This window comes from Maylandia zebra, linkage group LG19, assembly GCF_041146795.1.
Source record: "Maylandia zebra isolate NMK-2024a linkage group LG19, Mzebra_GT3a, whole genome shotgun sequence".
NCBI classification, from domain to species: domain Eukaryota; kingdom Metazoa; phylum Chordata; class Actinopteri; order Cichliformes; family Cichlidae; genus Maylandia; species Maylandia zebra.
This window is the reverse complement of record NC_135185.1, coordinates 1,458,859-1,482,375: the sequence shown is the minus strand read 5'-3', so window position 1 is coordinate 1,482,375 and position 23,517 is coordinate 1,458,859. Positions and strand designations below refer to the sequence as shown.

The following is a 23,517-nucleotide window of genomic DNA, read 5'->3' as shown; positions in this document are numbered from 1 at the left end:
TTGATAGTTTTTACCTTTTTTTAAATATTTAAGCCACGTTACAGTCTACAATCTACCTCAATAAAATATGTCATAGAACAAAATGACCTGGACCTCTTTAGTGTAGAAATTCCATCAAAGAAGGAGCTCAGCTACATAAGAAATACAAGTAAAGTCATCAGTAAATATGTATGTAAAGTGAAATATGATAGGATGACTAGACTAAGTCTAAAATGATGTTTTGGTATACAGTGGTAAAGATATTCTGTATCTGTTCTTGTGATAGCAAATCTGAAACAGATGTCAGAGAACGTTTTCAGCTCCATGTCCAATGAGTGATGCAGAGGGCAGGATCCATTAATTATCCACATCCACTGACCACAGCCGCAGTCATGTGGACGATATCTGTGTTGCTTAAGGATCCAGGAAAGAAACAGTTAGTAGAAGACTTGCTGTTCCTCCTGAGCCACAACCAACGACTCTGGTTTTTATCCAAGATAAAACCAGATAACACCAATTTTTACAACCATCATAAACCTGCTCTTGGTTGCTTCTCAGAAGACAAGTTTTACACAAAATATTACTCAATAATTAGTTTTCATTCTTAGCGGAACTTGTTTTATTCCAACATTTCAACATTTGCAACTTATGAACTATTGCATAGAATGTCCACAGTTATTTAACACCTATTAATACCTCCAGAAAAGACTGTAAGGCGACTCTGAATTTTCTTGAAAGATGCAACTATTTCACATGTCTTATGCCTTCTTGCTCTGTTCTTTTCTAATTCTTGATTAATAAAGATGTTTGTGTATGTTTGTGACAGAACTGAATCACATGACTTACTTGGTGATTCCATTCTCCATGTAGGTAACTCTGTAGAATCCCACCAAAGAGCCATTGAGCCAACCCTGGAAGTCTAGACTGAGGGTGTATACCTCCCCTGTGTCCAGGACAGGCAGCTCCTCTGTGGCCTCCACCACCACATACTGCTGAGCTTTGTATTCAAAGCAGCTTTTCACTGCCACTTCCCTCTGTCCTCCTTGGCTACTCAGCACCTTCAACCTTGGCAAGGTACTGACAAATGTCTCCCTGATGTGGAGCCAGAGATGACGGGTGGGCTTGGTTACTTCAAGCTGGATATCAACAGTGCCTGTGTAGGTGTCATCCTCTAAGTTCGGCTCCAGGTGCAGATTGTAGTGGACGGGATTCACATAGTCAGGTAAGCGGAAATTCCTCCAGTCCCCACTGGAGTCAGTGGAAGGCAGGCAGGGCCCTCTGCCAGGTGAAGGGGGCTGGGTAGGCCCCGCTGTGGGGGCTGGTGTGGTGGTGGCAGCAGGAGTGGTGTTGTTTGATCGAGAGAGACCCACCCCGAGGCCCACTGCCAAACAGCACAACACCACTGTTATGCAGATGATGACTGCATGCTTGCGTCGAATAAAGTAACGCTTCTCTGGCTTCTCCATGTTCAAGCTGTCAACCATGGTAACTCCCAAAATGAAAAGTCCACCTGACAAAAAAAATCCCAAAAAACAAAACACAGCTTTCTAAAGGTAAAGTGTTTAGCTGACCAGAGGTCAGAGCTGCAGGCTTTGGCTGCTGAATTAGCTGTGTGAACTGAATCAAGGCTTGCCTCTGTGGTGCTGAGGGGTGGAGAGAAAAATGAGAAGTGAAGAGTATCAATCTTTCAGACGGCCAGAAATCGGAAGGATTTAATCTGTCCTTTGAGCTTTCAGCACACCTCCTGTTAAACATCTACAATCTTCCTGTAAATCAGCAGCTAAAGTTCTTTTTTTATCAACTATGCTAAGCTGCAAAACTGAACGTGTTGTTCTCACGTGAAACTAAACAATACACATGACGCCTACATCTAACATGTGAACCACTGTGCATGTCAAAGTGTTGTCTGGTTTGAATTTGAAGCATCAGAGTCAAATTTCAAAGCGGCTTCAGCGCAGCACAGTCTGTCTTCTTACAGTGCACACACTGCAGAAACACTCTATGATCTGGACATGAGTCAGCATGTGGTCTTTGGTCAAAACAGTGATTGCAACAGAGACGTATGTGAAGCCAAAACAATGGTTTTATTGAACTGAGCCACGGTAGAATTTCCACAAATATTCTTCCCCTGCTCAGTTCTGTGAACTCTGGAAAAGACATTACTGAAATATCAATTTCTATCATTTCTGTCCACACAGATGATGTTTTGACTGGAAAACTAATCACGGTGTAGAATTTTCATTGAAATCAACTACAGCTAAGTCTAGGATATGTAAGGGTGTTCATGCACAAATTCCTAATATTAGGAACACACCCAGAGAAATACCCAGTACAAAGTGTGCACTGGAACTACAGTAAGTGTTACGTTTGTTTGTTATAGTTTGTAGTATATAGTACTATAGTTTATGGTGGTAGTAGATAGACATTTTGAAGTGGGCAGTTGTCCATTCACACACACACACACAAATCTGGTAGGCTGAATAGCCTCAACCAATGTGTCTTTTGGAAAGTAAAAACTTACAAATACTTGCTGTATTTGCTGTACTTAAGTAGAAATTTCAGGTATCTGTGCTTTACTTGAGTATTTATTTTTCTAGCAACTTTACTTTTACTCCCTCCATCTTTACACAAATGTCCGTACTTTCTGCTTCTTACATGTTGAAAGCAGGCTAGTTATTTTAGGTTCAACAGTATCATCCATAGTGTTTATACTCAGGGGTTGAAGTGGGTCGGAAGGAGAGCAGGTGTCCGTCTTCTATAGCTACCTCTATAGAAGAGGAGGGAGTATGAACTGAGTTTTCTATTTAGTGTTTCTATCACTTTAAGAGAGTTAACTTCACTCAGAGATCAGGAGAAAGATAAAGACAGGACCGGAGAGGAAGAAGAGCGGTTAGATTTAAAGTGATGTTTGATAAACCGCTAATTTAAAGCTTACATGCGATGTCATTATTGGATTTCATATTGTGAAACATCCTGCTAAACTTTATCTTATTCAAATGTTGCATGAAAGTACCGTGTAGTTTTATACTGGGCAGTAAAAAAAAGTTGCTTCATTACTGCAACTTTTACTGGACGAGTTTTTAACCTGTGTTTCTACTTAAGTAAAGAAAGTCTCTACTTTCTCTGGTCTTTTGATTATGTATTTCATGACCTTCCAAAACCTCCCATAGGTGACTTCAGTGAGCACTTGTGATCTTTGTGAAAGCATGTACTTATTATATTTATGTAAGTGTTTTATAGAAGGTGTTGACACCAGGACGTTATCTAGTAAGTTTTGTTTCTACTGTAGTTAAAGTGTAAAAAAACGTTTAACAAACAGCTCATGTGACAGTGAGCATTTTGTGGATTTATTGGCCCTGTTATATCATACAGATAAGACAGTCGTAAATGTAATGGCTCCCTTATCCTTGAACTGTGCATAGGATCTGCATAAGAGACAACAATCACTGTCACTCAAAATTTTAATCACCGTCTAAAGTCATGATTCTTTCATGACGTTTATGAGACGCCGTGAACCTTTTGTGTGTCTTATTTTTCACAGACATAAATCTGTTGGGCTCAGGTACAGCATGTTTTACCATGACCCTCACCAGGATTATCACAATGAGCTTATAGTGCAGACAGTGAAGTAAAAGGTGTGATATGGAGCTGCATGAGTGAAGAAGGCTGAGAGAGATTAGATTAAAATGCTTCAGTGGGTGGCTGTTGATGCACTGTACAGGTACAGGCTGACGCCATGATTGCCAGTCATCAATACAATAATAAGCATACTGCCAAAATGACAACATGGTTTCTGATGATGAGAACAGCTAAACTGATGGCTACAAGTCTGTCGCCTGACTCGTGTTCAAAGGAAACCTGTGCTGCATTTTACAGCAAAACATAGAGATACTTTGGTAAAAAACACAAAAGCCTGTCTCAAGGTTTTTGACGCTAGAAGTCAACATAGAGTTCTCTCTGTCTTCTTCCACATGTTCAGGTTCTAATGCATTTGTTGCCGACACCAGCACAAACAGGCCTGACTGTGAAGAGCAGTCAGGGCCTCCTGGCAGCCCTATGAGACCGGAGATTGGCTGTATGCAGTCTTCTCCAAGTTCTCTGGGTAGAGACCCATTGGCCATATTGTCCTGCAAACTTTGACTGCGACTCTGTAGAAGACTGCCTATGGTTCCTAAGTGCTGACAGGGTAAAGAAAACATGGTGGGAGCCCACTTTCCAGCCCTTCTCTGGCATGCCCCATCATGCTGCATCTTGGTTTTGAAGCATGCCAGGTTGAATTCGCCCCATGACATGGGCCCTAGCGTTTTCAGTCAAAGATGTCTTGCTTGGAGAAGACAAAACTGACCACTGCAGCAGGGTCCATGCTCACATATGCTGCTAATCTGGTACAAATCAGGCACCTGGTTGTCAGCGCCTGGGGTACCAAAAGCTCAAAACAAGAGTCAATAGCAGAATAAGGTGTTTGACACTGCAGGGAAGCTTTGTGAAGTTTTTGATGGGTGCATCCCACAAACTTAACTCTGCTGCTCAACTCACAAATGCATTTTCCTTATAAATGTGGCACCATTTAAAGGGAATAAACGGGCTTTTCACCTGTATAAGATTTATTGCCAAGAACACAAACAGGCACATTTTGAAATTTGAACTGAATAAAACTTTTTTTCACAAACATGCAGACTGCATCACAGAAACAACACGCACATTTTTGTCTTATGTTTTTATTTAGCGAGTAATTCACATTAACTGCTGCAACACTAGAGCTTTAACAAACAGTAACGTTTATTTCCTTTATTTTCCCACCGCCATGACCTCCGCTCTGTAACAAACACTGAGAAACTTCAGCAACAGTAAATCAAATTACAATGGTCAGGTAGCCACAGACTAGATCTATATCATGTTCCTGTCTCTTTGCATCTGCTGATTTCATTTAGTATTTTCTGACGTGCTCCAAAAAAGTCACGAGGCTTTGAGGTTTCTTGGCCTGGTTACTGGAAAATGGTGTGATACTTGATAGTATCTGATTATCCTTCACTGAGGGGACGTTGGTGATAGCTGACATCTGGTATGGTTTCCTGTACTTTGATGGGGATTTGGAGGAAATCTTTCTGGACTTCTTTGGAAGATGGGGTAGTTTTGTGATTCCCATGACTTTCAGTTTAATCAGGGCTTCAGAAATTCCTGCCATGTTCCGGGCTTGGCAGCGATATTCACCAGCATCCTTGTATGATAACCCGTTCAGGCTGATAATCGACCAGCGGACCCCCACCCGCGGAGATTCCTGCATAACTGGAACAGAGAGAGTTGTACAATCTTAGCTCTCGGCACCCTACATTTAGCTTTTTGCTTTTAACTTAAAAGAGTACCTTACAAAGGAAGTCTTACAGGCCTGGGTACTCCTGAGTCCCTAACAAACCAGAGACCCAAAGAAACTTTGGAGTTACACATTAAAACAAGATGTAGTTAAAAACTTTAGGAATGAGCTTATAAAATCAAAAGTTTCACTTGATTAAAATTTGGCCCATCTCATGTTCAAAATTATTTTCTCATGCTGGGCTGTTTTCATTGTGCATTCCATCTGTAGCTCTCTCAATGGAAGTCCTGTTCTGGGTGCTTGCACTTGTGCTTCTGTGATGGATGAGTGGTGAGTAAGAAAATATTATGTCTGTGTGGCCAAAGTCTCCTGTACTTCTGATGCAGTCAATCCGGCTCACAATAGCCACATAGCTCAGCTCATTTCTAGTGAATATTCTCTTGCAAGTGCCTCCGAGGGTTACAACAGAGCCCGATCCTGTGAATCTGATCCAACTTTAGCTTTAGAAAATAGGAATTTTTCATATTATTAAAAATGCTTTGCTGTAGCAGAAACCCATCGCCACCAAATAATCATCCATCCATGTTCTTACACAACATGAAGATCATCTCGAACGGGAGATTATTTCAATCACTACTATTGGTAATGCATAACTGTACTCATTGTACATTTCATTGTGTTTCTATATAATATTAATTATCCTGAGTCAATTTGTCACATCTCTGTCACAGAGATTTGTTTAGAAACAAGTTTGTTCCATCCGCTATGTTTCTCATCAAAGGAGCCAAACTCACTAAGTTGTATTGTGATCACTACTGAACCGCTGTTGTTACTATGGTACAGTTATTTTGTTTGTAGCTTGCTTGTTATGCTGTCGTATAGTATTTTATTGTTTATTTTATAGTTTATAACCTAGAAGTATAAGTTAAGGAAAAGACATTTTGTAATATTTACTTTATGTCTGTTTTTAGTTTTATGGGGGAAAAGATGTCAACCATTGGACTAACAACGAAGTAAAAAGCCCTGAACTTACTTCTGCCTCCAACATTCGTTGAAGTCGTTAGCTGTCAAAGAGTTATGGTAGTCATGTGACTGAACTTATGATAAATCCTGCTGAGGTAAAATAGCATAAACTGCATGAAACATGAAAACTATATTCATATGCGATGGAGTTACTGATAAATCGTGTGAAAGTACAACATAGAAAAGGAGAAAATGAAATGATGTGATTTTAATGAAGTAACCTCCTTAGTTAAAGTAGGTGAAAACTCAGAGAGAGAGAGAGGCTGGACATTGGTTGACTGCATATCAACAATGACTGGAGGGAGAAAGAGAGGGAGGAGGGAGAAGGGGAGAAACTATATAACAACCCCATGCAGACAGAGTAAGTTGTCCTTCCTCTAGTTCTTGTGATGTTCAAGAAACACGGCCTGAACATCTGGCCCTGGGAGTCCACAGATTAAATTAAACAGTACTTTTCACACTAAGGAGATACTAGTGTCAGGCTGATCCATGCTCCAGTCCAATTCTCCTACCCGCATTTCCTTGACCTCAGTGATGTTTTTATTGAAGTCAAGAAAAAGAGGTTAGAAATAGGAGTCGGGAGACAGGGGAGACTTTGAGGCACACCCTCGGGCCAGTCGGAAAGGTGATTGGGGCAGAGAGGAAACATCTGGAAACACAGCTGAAACTCATCAGGAAAGCAAGACGAGAGAAGCAAAACTAAACACAGCGCACCTGAGACCAAAGACTGATAATCTGTGTTTGGACTTTTTTAGCTTTTTCATTTGCTTTTTCAAAGGATGTAGACTGATGCACTAAGCTAACAAACAAAGAAAAAAACAACACTTACATGTCCAGACATAATCAGTGTTGGTCAAGTTACTTGAAAAAACTAATCAGTAACTAATTACTGATTACTTCCCCCAAAAAAGTAATCCTGTTACTTTACTGATTACTTATTTTCAAAAGTAATTAATTACTTAGTTACTTAGTTACTTTTTAAAAACACGATTTACAACCTGAGTAGGTGATAAAGTGATAGATCTTTCAGCCCAATTCTACTTTTTCTGCATAATCCATCATACAAAATGTAATCAAATGGAAAGGTCTCTTTTTAAAACTTGTTTTATTAGTTTTAATCTTTTAACTTTATGCATCAAGCAAACATTTAATTATATGCAACATTCTCTGACTGGAAGAAATTAGTTTAACATTTAAACCTATTTTCTGCACATTCCAGCTCATAAAATAAAATATTTTTTGTGTTTACACTCAGTCTTTCAAATAGATGCAAGTAAAACACAGCAGGAATTAAATAAAGTCAAAGACTCAGCGGTCCTGTTGCTCTATTTTCACCTGTAAAGCAGGAGTGGGGTAGGCGGAGGTTTACCCTGGTGCAGGTGAGCCGCGGTCAGTGGAAGAATCCGTGAGTTTCTCTGTGAGTTTCCCATCACGTCGTAGCTACTCGGTGCTTGTTGGAAGTTTAGGGGTTTTTTTCGCTGTAAAAAGAAGTTTTCTTCCCACGCACAGCGGACACTAATGTTTTTGTCACTTTTTATGGAATCAAACTCAAAGTAAGGTCAGTACTTCCACGCTTTAAACGCTGCACGCTCACACTCTCTCCCACACTCGATATATGATCCATTGTTGATCTGCACACAGCTGTTGTCACTAACGGCGCACTCGCTTACGTCACTGTCATGAGACATTCTCGCAAAGAAATCACGGTTTTAGTAACGCAGTAACGCAGCGTTCCTACGGGAAAGTAACTGTAATCTAATTACCGTTTTTGCAATAGTAATCCCTTACTTTACTTGTTACTTGAAAAAGTAATCGGATTACAGTAACGCGTTACTGTAACGCGTTACTGCCCATCTCTGGTCACCACACCCACGGTGTGTGTGTGCAAGTGTTGGGGTCCGACGTCACAGTGTTTAAAGTATTTCAAAAACTTTATCTGTTTGTCAGTGTCAGTGAGTTTTTGGATGTCTATGTTATGAGACAGGGAGTGCTTTCATGGCTTTCATCTGGGGTCAGGCTAACAGGCTAGTAACATCTTGTAACATGTTTTTTGACTAAATTCATCATGATATCTACTACTCATTACAACTATGAGGAGAGCCAAAAACTACGTAGGTTCAAATATTTGACAAATATGAATTTAAAAAGTCCAAACACAGAAACTCTGAGTCAGACTATGACAGCTCTGCTCTCAGCTTTATGATAATAATGTACATTGTGCACGTCTTCCTATTAAAACAGGGACTTTGGCTTTTATGAGTTAACTGATCTGCATATCAGGTGATGCTGCAGAGTAAACTCCATTGCTACTTCTACTATTACTTTTGATATTAATTATTAGTGGTAGTAATCATAATATTTCCAGTGCTGTAGTAAAGTAGTGTACAAGATTACTTTCTGCAGTGAATAAATAAAAAAGTAATAAAGGCCATAATATTGACATTTTAAATTCATCAGTAATGATCCACTTAAAATTCCCAATCTTTAAATTTAGTGCATCGCAGTGCTGAGTCTCACATGCATTAATGTCCTCTGACTCCGGTATTAACTGTCAGTTGTTCAAAACTATTGCAACCATGGAGTTAGGGAACCAAGGGATAAGGGTCTTTCCTCCCCACTGCTGTCAGACTCCATAATAGAGACTTTAACTGATCAAGCACACACATCCATACATATGCAATAATACTAAGTGCAATAATCCTTTCTGTCATCGTTGTATTTTTACTCAGTTGTATATAGTATTTGTATTTGTATTCTATTTTTATCTTATTGTATATTTATTTTATTTTATTCTACTGTACATAGTATATTATTTTATTCTATTCTGTACAGTTGTGTACTGTATTTATTCTTATTATATTCTAATTTTTGCCTCATAACTTTTGCACTGTCCACTTCCTGCTGTGACAAAACAAATTTCCCACGTGTGGGACTAATAAAGGTTATCTTATCTTATCTTAAAAACTGGTCAGAACAATGAAACAGCCTACCTACAGAAACTGAAGTGTTCACTGCACTTCAGTTCTAAATACTTTAAATACCTTCTCCGTTATGGACACAAATACAGATACAGTACTTTAAGTAGTAAGACAATCTGAATCACTGTATGAAATAAAAATGTTTATTAGAAGCGACAAAGCACCTGCACTTACAACTCTCCAAAATCCTAGGCAGCTGTTCAGAGTTGTCAAGGTTGTCTTGTTGGCAACAATCTGTACAGAAAAACAAATCACAGCATGACTCAACTAATTCTCAAATGTTAGTGACATTACTTGACACCCGAGCCAGCTTACTTGTGTAGGTTGAAGTTTTAATCCAAGTCAGTGTTGGCGTTGGGTAGCCAGTGGCGTCACAACGTAGGATTACATTGCTGCCCATTGGGGAAATTACCCTGGTGGCCGCAGGCTGGACTGAAGGCCTCATACAGCGGGACAGCTCAGCTTGGGTCTGCAGCAACTCTGACTGACTCAGAGACTTACTGCACATCAGCAACTGGTCCATAAGAACTACAGTACTCCCCAGGGTCATGGACAAAGACATCAGCATGGAGATCTGGCAGTCACACAACCAGGGATTGTCATGGAGACCTGGGTATCCAAGACAGTTTAACTTATTCACATTTAATGTCATTTGTTATTGTTTATTTAACCTTCATTTAACCAGGTTAGTCCTACTGAGATCAAGGGAAACCTGGTCTTCAACCGTGCCCTAGGTTGTACTAAGGGCAATTGGCCCGTTGATCTCAATGCTCTACTAGGAGTGTACAAGCTGAGAAGTTCAACAAGATAGCTGGGAGCAATGTTATTTATAATTTTAAAGGTAAGTAATAGTATTTTAAAATCAATACGGTATTTGATGGGAAGCCAATGCAGGTCAGCGAGGATAGGGGTGATCAATCAAACCTGCCAGTCAAACCTGCCAGTTCCAGTTAAGAGGCGTGCCGCCGCATTTTGAACAAGCTGCAGCCTGCGGAGAAGGGTAGATTGGAGGCCAAAATAGAGAGAGTTACAGTAGTTTAATCTAGAGGTAATAAAGGCATAGATACGTTTCTCAAGATCCTTACAGGGCATGTAAGGCTTGGCCTTGGCAATTTGGTGTAATTGGTAAAAGCCAGATTTAACTACAGCGGAGACTTGTTTATCGAGTTTAAAAGAACTGTCTAAGAGAACACCCAGGTCGCTTGCAGTGTCAGAAAGAAAGGTAGCAAACAGCCCAAGTGAGCCTGTTAGTTGGCCCCTAGGAATATGGCTGTCGAAAAAAACAATTTCCATTTTCTTTTCATTTAAAATGAGTGCGTTACTCAATAAGCAATCCTTAACTTCTCTCTTACAATCAAAAATCTGTGTAGTGACGGTAAGACATCCTCAGTCAGATGAAAGTAAATATGAATATCATCTGCGTAACAGTGAAAGGAAATTTGATATTTTTCAAAGATGCGACCAGTGTTGGGAAGGTTACTTTTAAAATGTATTCCATTACAGAATACAGAATACATGCCCCAAAATGTATTCTGTAACGTATTCCGTTACGTTACTCAATGACAGTAACGTATTCTGAATACTTTGGATTTCTTAATATATTATCATGCTTTTTACAACAACGTGAATGTACTATTGCTGTGTGATTTATTACTGTTACTGAAGGTCCGCGACTCCGAACTGTAGTAAAGGGACCTCTGACTAATACTGGGTCCCTGTCGGCTCGTAGCCGAAAAATAGCTTTACTTTGTTGTGTGGGTCAACTTTTCTTGCGAGATACAGAGAGAGGCGTTGAAAGGCTGCTCCAACGGAACTTATTGTTTTCGGAGGAAAACAGGAACACGGTGTACAGTCGAGTCTTAATAGCTTACTTACAACTGGGCTCGTCAGGCTCTCTTCTTGGCTGCAGTGGTTATTATTATATTTACATGCTTCCAGCTCCCGTTTTTGCTTGATGACAACTCGTACCTTTCCACTCCCCTTTTTCTCCCTCCCTCGCTCACAGACACATAACGTGTATGGCAGTCCATTCTCCCTGCAGCACGGACTACACTGCCCATGATGCTACATTCTTTAGAGCTATGCTTGTAGCATTCTGCCTGTTAGCTTAGCACAACAACAACAACGAAAAGGCGCTCTCTCACCCAGGAAACACACAGTCGCAGAGAGAGAGAGAGAGCGTCGCCCTGTAACCATGGCAACCGTAACGCTGCCGCCTGGAACAACAGAACGTAGCTGTCAAACAAAACCCAAACAGTCATGACCCGCGACAATATGAAACAGGAAAGTACCGCAGTGTAATCCATTTATTTCAACAAAGTAACTGTATTCTGAATACCACCTTTTTAAACGGTAACTGTAACGGAATACAGTTACTCATATTTTGTATTTTAAATACGTAACGGCGGTACATGTATTCCGTTACTCCCCAACACTGGATGCGACCTAGAGGTAACAAATACAAAGAAAACAACATAGGGCCCAACACAGACCCTTGGGGCACACCACAGGAAAAGGGGGCAACAGAGGAAGAGTAACTTCCCATCGTAGCAGCGACGGACCTTTCAGAAAGGTACGTCCAACTTCAGAAAGGTAACCAACTAAGAGCACTACCCTTAATGCCTACCATGTGCTCTAGCCTCGTTAAAAGGATATTGTGGTCCACTAAATCAAACGCTGAGGACAAATCAAATAAAACTAAAACCGCTGAGCGCCCTGAATCAGCAATTAAAAGGTCATTGAAGACTCTCAACAATTCCGTTTCCATACTATGACGTGTTTGAACCCAGACTGGAATTTATCAGTGATGCTATTCACATCTAGATAGGCCTGTAGTTGCAAAAGCACAATTTTCTCTAGAATTTTAGCCAAAAAAGGAAGTTTGGAAATCGGCCTATAGTTTGCAGGGTCATTTTGGTCAAGGCTACTTTTTTTAAGAACAGGTTGTACTACCACATGTAGTATGTTACAAGAGTAAGTTTGATGTTGTTCTGACTGTAATTTATTCCAAGCATTTATTGCCAGAAATCTGCATGCTTCCCAATTCAGTCGGTGTTCTGTGGACTACAAATTGCAGAAGATCCATAGATCTGTGATTTTAACTTTCATGTTTTCAACAAGATGTTTCCAAGAGTAGTTTTATAAATATTGAATAATAATGGGACGCTCTTTTTTACTTACAATACTTGAATGACTCCTCTATCTGTACAACTGCCTGTGAGATCATTTGCAAACCACTCAAGTGCTGGTTGAGAAAAAACAATGGTTGATAAGCCAGTATCAAATAAACAACACTGCTTCTTATCAAGAGTTTCGGTTATATCATTTATGACCTTGCGCAGTAGCAGTACAGCAACAGCAGCAGTACTGTGATTTTTTATGGAAACCTGACTAAAAGGAGACAAGATGGCGTTAATGGCCAGAAAATCTTTAACCTTATTACTGACCCGAGATTCAAGCACTTTACCAGAACTGAGAGTTTAGAGATCCATCTATAATTATTTAAAATACTAGGTTCACTTTTCTTTTAATAGAGGAGCAACAATGGCAGATTTGCAATCCGAAAGAACTTTATTTGTAACCAAGTAGGTTGAAAATGTGACACAGTGGTCCAATTATAGTTTCAGCTGCTAGTTTTAGGAGAGCTGGTTTTCAAGGATTAAGTTCTTTTAGCCCTCATAACCTCTGTTGTTGTAAAGGGAGTCAAATTAAAAACCTGGGTACTGCTACTGCTTCTTTCAGTCGAATTGTCAGAATTAAATAAAATAAAAAAAACAGAAAAAAAATTATTAAAGAAATATACTAGATGGAAAATTAACTAGATTATGACAAGATAATAAAAACTTTATGGCCATCCAGAATTTCTTTGAATTTTTAAGGCACTATGTTGCAGAAAAATATAATTGAAGTAAAAGTACATTTGTTGTGGGCAGTCTATCCTTTCACTGGCACCACGCGTTAGTAAAACTATCCCTTAATGTGCATTTCACTCACTTTTTTGACTTAATGATGACCACAACTAATAGATATCAACTGTACAATAAAAGATTATGTCTTACTATTGCTCCAAAACATACTGTACCCAAAATTCTTCTTTCCACTTGCCCTTCACTTTGTCCTGGAAGAGGAAACCAAAGATCCAGCAGCTCAGCTGGTAATATAGTCAACCTATTGATAGAAAAGGAAAAGAGAACTGAAAACTTGAGCAAATCTGTTGAAGATTTTGTGAAATTGGACCAACCTGTTGCTGGACAGATCCAGATATGTGATGTTAGGAAGGAAGAGAGCAGCATGGGCTGGAAGACTGGACAAACGATTGTTATGTAGACCCAGAGTCTGGAGACGGGGCATGTCTCTGAGTCCCTCCCAGGGAAAGGATGTTAGGAGGTTCCCATCAAGACGGAGCTCTCGCAGGGCTTTCAGGTTGACAAAGCTGCTTGGGTGGATCAGAGTTATTGAGTTATAAGTTAGCCATAAGAACCGCAGCTCTGACAGGTTGTAGAAGGCTGCCCTGGACACCTTGGAGATCGGCGTCTTTTCTAGACGAAGTTTGACCGTGTCAGCTGGGACACTAATGGGAACAGCTGTGATTCCAGGGTCACTGCACTGGACCAACCTGATGAGTTAAAAACAGGAGTAAAGTCTGAATGAATAAATCGTATACAAACAGGCAGATAAAACATTATGATCTGTAGTGACAGTAGGGAACAAGTTAAGGCTTGAGAGGTGGAGGTGTGCACAGGAAGAAGCACGACAAAAAGCAAGTCAAGTGCAAGTGTGAATGAGAGCGAGGTGGAATAGAGGTAATGGACTGGTTCTTATATAGCTCTTTTCTACTCAAAGCACTCATAGCACTCATTCATCCATTCACACCTATTCATTCAAGCACGTTTTTCTATGCTTTTTCTATTTAAGTGCTTTCTGTCACGGCACTGGATCGGTGTCCCAGTGTTTGTGTTTTTGGTTTACTGTTCTTTGATTATTGTTATTCATGGTTTTGATTATCTTTTGTCTTAGGTTCTTCGTGATCGTACTTCTCTCTCCCTCAGTGTATAGTCTCTATCTCCATGTTTTCCCGGTGCCTTTCCTGTGTTCCTCGCTTCATGTCGAGTCACCCTTGTCTCTGTGTTCATTCATCTCCTGTGTCTCCCCTGTCAGTCGTGTCTCCTTGTGAAGTCCGTGTCTTTGTGCCTGTCTTATGTTTCCTGTTTTACTTTGACAGTCTCATGTCCTGTCTTCAGTGTTTTCAGTTTTGCTTCCTCCCCATCTTATTATGTCAGATTAGTCCCAGCTGTGTTTCCCTCCTGTTTCCCATTCTCTCATTATTCCCTGGTGTATTTAAGGCCTGGGTTTTCCTCTGTCCATTGTCGTGTCATTATACCTCACATTGCTGTGTGGTCCCCTTCTTGCTCCTGGTAAGTCCTAGTTCTCTGTTTCTGGCTTAGTTTCCTAGTTTTGAGTTCCGTGTTTCTAGTTTCTAGTTTTCTTAGTTCTTTTTTGGAGATCTTGATTCAGCAATAAAGCTGCCTCCCTTGGTTTATTCCTTTGTTTTTGAGTCTTGCATTTGGGTCCTATTCTGCCTGCCACACCACACTAGCCATCACAGAATGATGCAACACTGATCTAGTTAAACTTTTTAGCCCTGTGGCTATGAAATTAGTAACAATGTAACAGACTTAAAGTTAGGTCCGCTCCTAATAAGTCTTTGTTTTCTCCGTCTCTCCCAGTCACAAGACCTTTTAATCAACAGCAATGCTGACTTCTGGACTCAAATCTGCAATAACACTTTCAACTGCATCAAAAACACAAACTTACAACTCATGGCACACTGCACAGGTGACAGATTACACAAAGTACGATTTACTGAATTAAACAAATTTACATTCTACTCTCAAAACACCCCTGATACTTACTTGCATGCCATTTGGCACTGCACCCCAGTTAGACACTTTTAAATTCAAATTATGGATCATCTCTCACATGTATCTTAGGTGACTTAACTATGCAATTGCAAGGTTAATACACTTTTGTTCCATTTACACCTCTAAATATCACCAAGAAGGTCATCCTCGTAAACTGTAAGTAAAAAAACTTTATAACAATAAAGCAATGGAAAAATCTCCTAACAGACTATTTATATCTCTAAAAGCTTGAATTCAGGAGACACACAGATTAGGCTTAAAACGTTCCTTTTTGTACATAGTCAGAGCCAGAACAGATGATCCTGAATCCTCCTTTAGTTATGCTGCAATAGCCCTAGGCTACTGCCATCTTCCAATGATGCGCTGTTTCTTCCTCACTCACTTTTTTCACTCATTATGTGTTTATACACCAATTTGAATTTAATCATAAGTTATTATTCATCTCTGGCTCTCCACAGTATGTCTTCTTCCCCTCATCCCAACAGGTCATAGCAGATGGCCCCGCCCCTCCCTGAGCCTGGTTCTCCCACAGCTTTCTTATTGTTGAAAGGGAGAGTTTCCTCATTTTTCAATCTAATTGTTGGGGTTTTGTCTTTATTATTGTAGGACTTTTACCCTACAATATAAAGTGCTTTGCGTGATTGTTATTGTGATTTGACGTGATATAAATAAAGTATTAAAGTATTTGTACTTCATTACTTCCTACGACTGCTGCTAAATATAGCAAGTCATAGTCCTAGTATATAAAAACAAGTATTGAAGCCAAAGATTTAAAACACAAGCACACAAAACCACGAGCTGTGCTTGTTGTGCTCTTGCGATCAGGCTTCTCTGATAAAACAGCACAATGCATGCAATTAAGAAAGTTGAGCAGATATTCTTTGACTTCTAGCAATCAGACTAATTTAGCAAGCTACCATTAAGCTTAAACCCACAAGATAAAACTGCAGTTGAACTCAAACCTCTGCGGGACTCACACAGGATGCAAGCAACTATGTCACACAGTGAAACTGAAGAAAGAAAATGAAAGCTTGAAATACTAAAGTAATGAAATAAAGAAAAGGATAACTGAACTCCAGAGTATTGCAATTCACTACTGAGAACACCAAAAGCCAGACTGAAGTAGAGTTGTTCCTGATGCTAACACAACAGCCTGGCAGGTGCAGTAGATGTGGCAAGTTAGGAAAAAGAACTATTGTTAATGTGTGATCATCTCTAGAACTGCAAGGGATTTCACAGATGTTCACAGATGTTCAAGAGAGTGAATATCTGAAGAAGAATTGCTGACAGGTGACAATGAGGCTCAGAGTCGACTTTGGCCAGGGGGGGAGAAAGCTGGGCAAATGAGCAAGAAGGCATACGAAGCAAGAGCCTTTACTGATGGCAAAGAACTAAAGACCTAAAATATTAATGGTATATTCTATAAATCAAGGACAATCAGTATAAAAGAACACTATTCGTAAACAGTTGACTGGAATAATAACTGATTTCATTATATAGTAATTGATCTGCTGCACTTATTTTACTTATTTTACTATTTTAAATGCAACTTTTTCAAATTAATTTGTTTAACATATGTTCCTTTTTAGGAAATACTTTCAGAATATACCATAAAATGGGTTACACGTAACAAATATGTAAAATATACCATTAAGTATAAGCAAAATCAGTTAAAAACAACAACCTCCCTACGCCATTTGGTATACATGAGGCTTGTTACTGTCATTGGTGACATCCTGCTCTGTGATATATTCCATATTTATCAAGGCTTCCAACTCAAAGGTTCGTTTTTCTTTACATATTAGCAATTATTGATAATGTTACTTCGATAACAATATGCAGCCGTCATGAGATTTCTGCTATGTGAAGAACCGATCTGCTTACCGTTAATCATTACAGTTTTATTAAGTTTTATTATCTTTATGTCAGTTTCAGTGTTCTCAATTAATACCAGACGTATTAGGAATCTGCTAAAAAGAAAGGCTCCGTTTCTTATTGCCAATAAAAAAGTGCTGACTGTTGAATATTATTCAGGAAACCCGTGCATGTTCAGAAGATGCTTTATTTTGGAGAAATCGATGGGGAAATAATATTTGTTGTTCTTTTGGTGCAAAATGATCAGCAGGTGTCGCTATTTTAAAAGGAAAATATTAACACTCTCAATGATAACCCTTACTTATCTTCCTATGTTGCCCAGTTTTATCAAAAGATGTATTCTTGATGTAACAAACACCCAGTGCAGAACATTTCTTAGGGAAATTACAACATAATAACAGGTAAACTCACAAGGAATTTAAAGAAACATGCAACACGAAGGCCTGCCTGAAATAACCGATTCCATAAGAAACCCTAAGACAACAAATCACCAGGCAATGACAGATTAACAGGAGAAGTTTACAAAACATTCATCACGGCTCCTTTTCTGCTTGCTATGTTTCAAGAATCAACTGATAAACAAGGAACTTCCAACATCATCACAACAAAGAGTGATTACACATATTACAAAACTGAATAACTGGAAGCCAATTAGTTTACTAAATAATGATGCAGAAACATTTGCCTATAATCTTTGCAAAGAGACTGAAAAAGGCCACAAAATAATTGATGAAGAACAATTTGGATTCGTAAAGGGAGACATATCAGCAATAACATTAATCTTCTATTAGACAGTTCAGTTAAGCTGTCTCCTGGAACCTCTAAAAGTTTGATTGGTATAAGACAAAGACGCCTGATGGCACCTTCTCTACTCTTGTTAGTAATACATATAATGGCGCATTACGATGAATGATTGTTTTGGGCACCAGTTTTTGGAAAACAGTTCAAACTGTCCTAAAGGATTATCTTGTTTTAGGATGAACCCCTGAGCAACTGAGCAACTTCATGCAGCACCAAATCAGCCACAGACCATCACACTTCCTCCTCCATGTTTGACAGGTGATGACACACACTGTGGAACCATCCTTTCACCTACTCGACGACAAAGATCCTGTGTGATGAACTGAAGATTTCACATTTGATCCATCGGTCCATAATACCTTCTTCCAGTCTTCAGCAGTCCAGTGTTGGTGTTGCATGGCACAGACAAGCCTCTTTGTCTTGCCTGGCTTTCTCGCTGCAACTCATCCTGTCAAACCTGCAGCTTGAAGTCTTCTCTTCACAGCTGAAACAGACTTTCTTACTACGAGCACTGTTAAGCTGCTTGAAGCTGTTGTCCTGTGAGCCGCCATCACATGACCTGATTCAGTCGTGTCTCTGGGTCTGTCAGACTCTTCCTGTCACAGTTTGTTTCATAGTGCAGAAGGAAACTGGACTCACTGACACCTTGACTTTCTTTGCAGTCTCTCTGTAGGACAGACCTACATTTAAAAGAGTTATGATGGTCCGTCTCTCTTCCATTGTTAATTGCCTTTTTCTCACCATGTTTGTACCAACACACTGCTTTCTGCAGCACAGTACTGTTCAGCTGATGCTGACGAGGGTACCACAGTGTGTCCAACACTGCTTTATGCAGACAGACGGGGCTGTAAGTAATCCAGAAAGGTTGGAACACCTGTAGGAATTAGTAGCACCAGCTTCCAAGGCTGATCAGCCTCCTTTGCTGCAGAACAGCTTTAAACTGTTAAATCACGTTGTGTTCCCTAAAAAAGACCTTTTTTTATTATTCTGAAATGTATGTTATATTTCAGTTTGGGGTAACCTTAGCTTTTTTTAACCTCTGGCAGTTCACCACTTACCTTTGTACCATTTCAAGCTGTTCATTGGACTTGAACAACTTGAACTGCAATAAAAGTCTTTGGCTCAGAATGAAGTTGGTTTGGAAACATATTCAGCGATGCTTCATCTCCTGCTTTGCGTTTCTGTAGGTGCCCCATGCTAGCAGTGTCCAAGCATTTTTTTTTCCCCTTTTCATACCGCGCCCCCCCTGCAGTGGCTCTGCAACCCCCCTAGGGGGCGGGCCCCACACTTTGGGAAGGTCTGCCTTAACCAATGACATCTATTTGTGCAGGTGAAGAAGGCTTTCTGTGGGTGTTGCATCTTCACCAAACAAAAATGGAATCACTGAGCCACACACGGGGAACATAGTTGCTTCTCGTTTACTGAACCTTTTGTAGTCACATGTTCACAACATCACAGTGTCCGTCTACTTCCTACATCAAATCAATTTATTTATATAGCACTTTTCACAGGATAAAAACCACAAAGTGCTTCACAGAAATACATAAAATACATTAATAATAAAACACACAGCACAAATCTAATTAAAAGCCAATCTAAATAAATGAGTCTTAAGCTGCTTTTTAAAAGAATAAATACAATCAAGGCAACGTAATGATGGGAGAGCATCCCACAACCTGGGGGCCACCGCTCTAAAAGATCTATCACCTCTGGTTTTAAAATATGTTCGAGGGACTACCAACAGCCTTTGATTAGAAGATCTCAGGCTGCGAGAGGGAGCGTGGGGTTCTAAAAGATCAGAAATGTAAGCAGGGGCATCACAATTCAAAGCTTTAAAAGTCAAGACCTTCATGATATATCACAGATGAGATGACAAGATAAAAAACAATATACTGAAGCAGTCGACAAAAACACGGAGCACGAACAGCGGCCAAGCCGAACACAGGCGCCATGTTCATCATGTACATGACGCTCTTCTGTCTTCTTACATGACATTTACTTAACACAGCACCAATACCACCTCTCCTGGCCTTGCTGGTATAACAACACAAAATGCCCTTTCTCACACCCATCCCACTCCGTGTGCTTTTCCAGAGCAATAAACATGAACTAACAATGCCTGTACCTGGAAATAATAACTGTTATGCATACCCATACACGTATACATATATTTATATAAGCAAATGCTTCGTTACAATATCACATCTCCTCCGCCCTTAAGTCAACTACTCCTACTTGTCTACAAACAAATGCTTATACTGAAAAATGCTTAACAAGGAATTAACACATAACTATGGTAACCATACAACTGTACATATGTTTCTTTTTTTAATGCTAACTAGGACGATACGTCCTTCCTGTGAGATCAGACTGCATTGTTTGCTCTATTCCTGGAAGATCTCATTCTATCTAACAAAGTCCATTAGAGTCTCTGGTGGACGTCTCTCTCTCTGGGAACGTTGCAACACTGGTGCCACTGAGGAGTCTACAAGAGCCGGAGTCTCCGGAGCATATGGTAGCTCCTGGGGCTCCGATGATGGTTGTGGCGTGGTGCCCACCCCTGATGGCAAGCAGCACTCAGGAATGGCTTCCATGTCATGTAATGGCTCCACCTCCCTGTCCGGTGCACTAGGAACAGTGTCTGCAACTCTTGCTCTCGCCTGATCCACACGTTGCTTCACAGTTTGACCCGATTCGATTGCAACGATGTAAGACCATCGAGGGAGAGCTCATCAAGGCCAGTCAATGATCTCACAGTGACTGCGGGAATCCACTTCGGACCATAGGAGTAGTTTCTGATGAACACCTTGTCCCCTGGTGTGAACTTCTCAGTCTTTTCTAGATGTCACGATTCTCTTTCTGTTTGTGCTGCGTTTTTGTTTTCACATCAGGCATGAGCAGTGTTGGAGAGTAATGGAATACATGTACCGCCGTTACATATTTAAAATACAAGATATGAGTAACTGTATTCTGTTACAGTTACCGTTTAAAAAGGTGGTATTTAAAATGCAGTTACTTTGTTGAAATGAATGGATTACACGGCGGTCTTTTCCTGTTTCATAAGGCTATGAACTCCATATTTTTGGTTTCCATGCCGGTGGAAACCCAAACAAAACACGCATTAAGAGGCTCTCATGTCTGTGTTTCAATCTCGCAGCCCATGTCACCTCTACTTGCAGCCTTCATAATGACGTAAAGAAATATTTTAAAAAATTATTCACAAAATGATTTAATATGAAGGCAATAGGCAGAGTGTTACAGGCATCGCCCTAAAGCATGTAGCCTGATGAGCAGTGTAGTCCGTGCTGCAGGGAGAATGGACTGCTGTACCCGTTACGGAATACGTTACAAAATACATTTTGGGGCATGTAATCTGTAATCTGTGGTGGAATACATTTTAAAAGTAACCTTCCCAACACTGCCAGTATCTAATGTTATAAAACAGCACTGCTGTTCAGCACTTATACTATTGGCACTACTGATACTCGGTTGTCACAAGAGTACTGCAATGTGATGCCACATACTAACAAAATGAGCAGTGATCATTGAGAAACAGATTAGATACACATAGAAACACAGAAATGAAATCTGAGCCTCACTTAACCTGAGTTCTGCTATTCCACTTTTCCCATCATGGCAGGAACATAAGGATGGACAGGAATGGGCCGCTAACAGAAGCGACTGCAAAATGTGAAAAAGTACCAGCAGATGCATCCTTTGTCAAATTAACCTTACAAAAACACAGCCTTTTGTATATCCATGTTAGTAGCCCTATCTCTCTGATGTTGTTTCCAAGGTGCAGAGTGAAAAGGAATCCCAGATTAGCTGGGATTACGCTGCTTACGAGTGGCATGTAATCCCACACTTCAATCAGAATAACACATTAAAACATCGGGGCCAGCCTAAGGCTTTTTGAACCTTGTGGGGGGTCCGCCTGTGCACCGCCTCCTAATAGTTTTGTACATCGCAGCATAAGCATTAAACAGTCCTGCTAATGTTTTCACACACACCATGCTGGGGGTGGAGGTGGTTGAGAGGAAGAGGAGTGAAGGGGCACTGAAGTATTGTGGTTAGCACAGGACGGTCAACATCAGCTGGAGCCTTTGGAGTTTCCTCCCACAGTCTAATGTTAGGTTAACTGGTTGAGTCCATATCATTATAAGTAAGGTAATACTAGTGCAGACATGTTAATTAAATCAAAATAACATTACCAATTACACGGAAAATGACACCCGTGACAGCACTTTATTGTATCAGTGAATTAACGGAAACACCATTTTTACTTGTTTTACTGCCCCATAAATGCACATCACCTCAAAACTTTAAAACTGTACTGCTACATTACAAAGTAGCACAAAGCAACATACAAAGCATGTCACATAACTCAGCAGAAGCACACTGAGACACCACATACAAGCACAGGGCTCCTCTCTGAAGGTGATGCAAAATGATGCACATCCACACCGGTATTTAATGGGTTCTACTTTAGACTCAGATTTAGTTTAATCATGCTGATAAACTAAATGAACGCGAGTGATCACATACCTAAGGAAGTCTGATTATGAAATCATTACATAAAATAAAAAGGTTTTGTTTAAATTAAAAAAATTAAGTCATGAAAAACGTGGTGATGTGGTGGTTAGCAACTGCTGCCTCACAGCAAAAATGTTCTGTTTGGGGCTTTCACAGGTTCTCTCCGGGCACTCCGGCTTCCGTCACATCCAAAGACTGTGATTAAGTTAATTGGTGTGTTAGCCCTGTAATAGACAGGGCGTGTGCCATCTGTTTCCCTGGGACAGCAGCTTCAGCCCACCCAACATCAAATGGATAAGCAGAAGAAAATTGATGGGCCTATTTCCAAGCAGACATTTGGAGATTTACTGAAACTGCACTTAAACATGACTCCCAACTGTAAAATTGTATGAATTAACTAATGTATGCTTATCTACCCAAAATGTTAGTAATAGGAACACAAATTTTTGGCACACTACCAGGAAAAAAATATATGAAGATGGTTAAGGCCACATTAAGACAAAAATATTACTGATCATTTTGAGAATAAAGCTGAAATTCTATTCCAGAAATTCAAGGAAAAAAGTGGAAATACTATTTTTTAAAAATGTGGAGCTTACAGTTGTTTCAAGGCAAACTGCTGCTATACCCTGTACAAAATGTCTTGTGTAGATGAGTTAGTGAAATCATACCTCAGAGTCAGTTTTAGTTTCAAGGAAACGATTTAAACACAGTGTGGTGATGGGTATAAGGGGGTGAAAAAAGTCAGTGCAGAGCGTTGCATCTGGTCACAAGGGAAAAAACACACAAACATGGATTTGTGCAAAATGAAATGTTGCCAGTGGACAGGATATCGTGCAGTAAAGAGGATGGAGGACAAGACATGATAAGACAGCTGATCAGTTTGTGTCGCTGACTCATCTACACGAGGCTGTTTGTACAGGGTATAGCAGCCTTGAAACCACTGCGTCTCCATATTTCGACGTATTTCAGCTTTATTCTCAAAATGACCGATAATAATTGTTTCCTTAATGTGGTTCTTTTTAGTGGAGGAAGCATGTTTCCATAGAAACAAGCTTCCATACTATTTGCCGTTTTTCCGAGCATTTCCACGACT

At 40.0% G+C, this 23,517-nt stretch overlaps 2 protein-coding genes across 5 annotated transcripts in view; both read right to left on the bottom strand.

The window, feature by feature from the left end:
* The window catches only part of enpep (glutamyl aminopeptidase), a 44,427-nt gene extending 42,457 nt beyond the window's left edge, over nt 1–1,970 (bottom strand). The window contains exon 1 of the mRNA XM_004564166.5: nt 826–1,970. Coding sequence (XP_004564223.2) covers nt 826–1,463 — 638 coding nt within the window. The 5' untranslated portion in view covers nt 1,464–1,970. The remainder of the gene's footprint in view (nt 1–825) is intronic.
* A 547-nt stretch (nt 1,971–2,517) lies between these two features.
* lrit3b (leucine-rich repeat, immunoglobulin-like and transmembrane domains 3b) lies at nt 2,518–21,745 on the bottom strand. Of its 4 annotated transcripts, none has more exons than XM_076877776.1 (7): nt 21,493–21,745; nt 13,532–13,906; nt 13,373–13,458; nt 9,607–9,900; nt 9,456–9,525; nt 5,343–5,383; nt 5,154–5,265 (listed from the first exon to the last, which is right to left on the bottom strand). In XM_076877776.1, exons 1-6 carry the CDS (start codon nt 21,600–21,602, stop codon nt 5,344–5,346), a joined length of 975 nt encoding a protein of 324 aa, XP_076733891.1. In that variant the 5' UTR covers nt 21,603–21,745; the 3' UTR covers nt 5,154–5,265; nt 5,343. The 4 variants fall into 4 exon arrangements, with proteins under 4 accessions (XP_004564220.2, XP_023008359.1, XP_076733891.1 ...); XM_023152592.2 differs by having other exon boundaries at nt 9,466–9,525; XM_004564163.3 differs by lacking the exon at nt 5,343–5,383 and having other exon boundaries at nt 2,518–5,265; nt 9,466–9,525.
* Nucleotides 21,746–23,517: the final 1,772 nt, after the last annotated feature.

Coding starts and splice junctions, on each gene's coding strand:
- lrit3b (XM_004564163.3), bottom strand. CDS start 21,602: ATGCATCTGCTGGTACTTTTTCACATTTTGCAGTCGCTTCTGTTAGCG. Junction 9,526..9,606: donor TAAAACTTCAACCTACACAA/GTAAGCTGGCTC, acceptor TTTTCTGTACAG/ATTGTTGCCAACAAGACAAC. Junction 5,266..9,465: donor GCCTAGGATTTTGGAGAGTT/GTAAGTGCAGGT, acceptor TCTCTGTTCCAG/TTATGCAGGAATCTCCGCGG.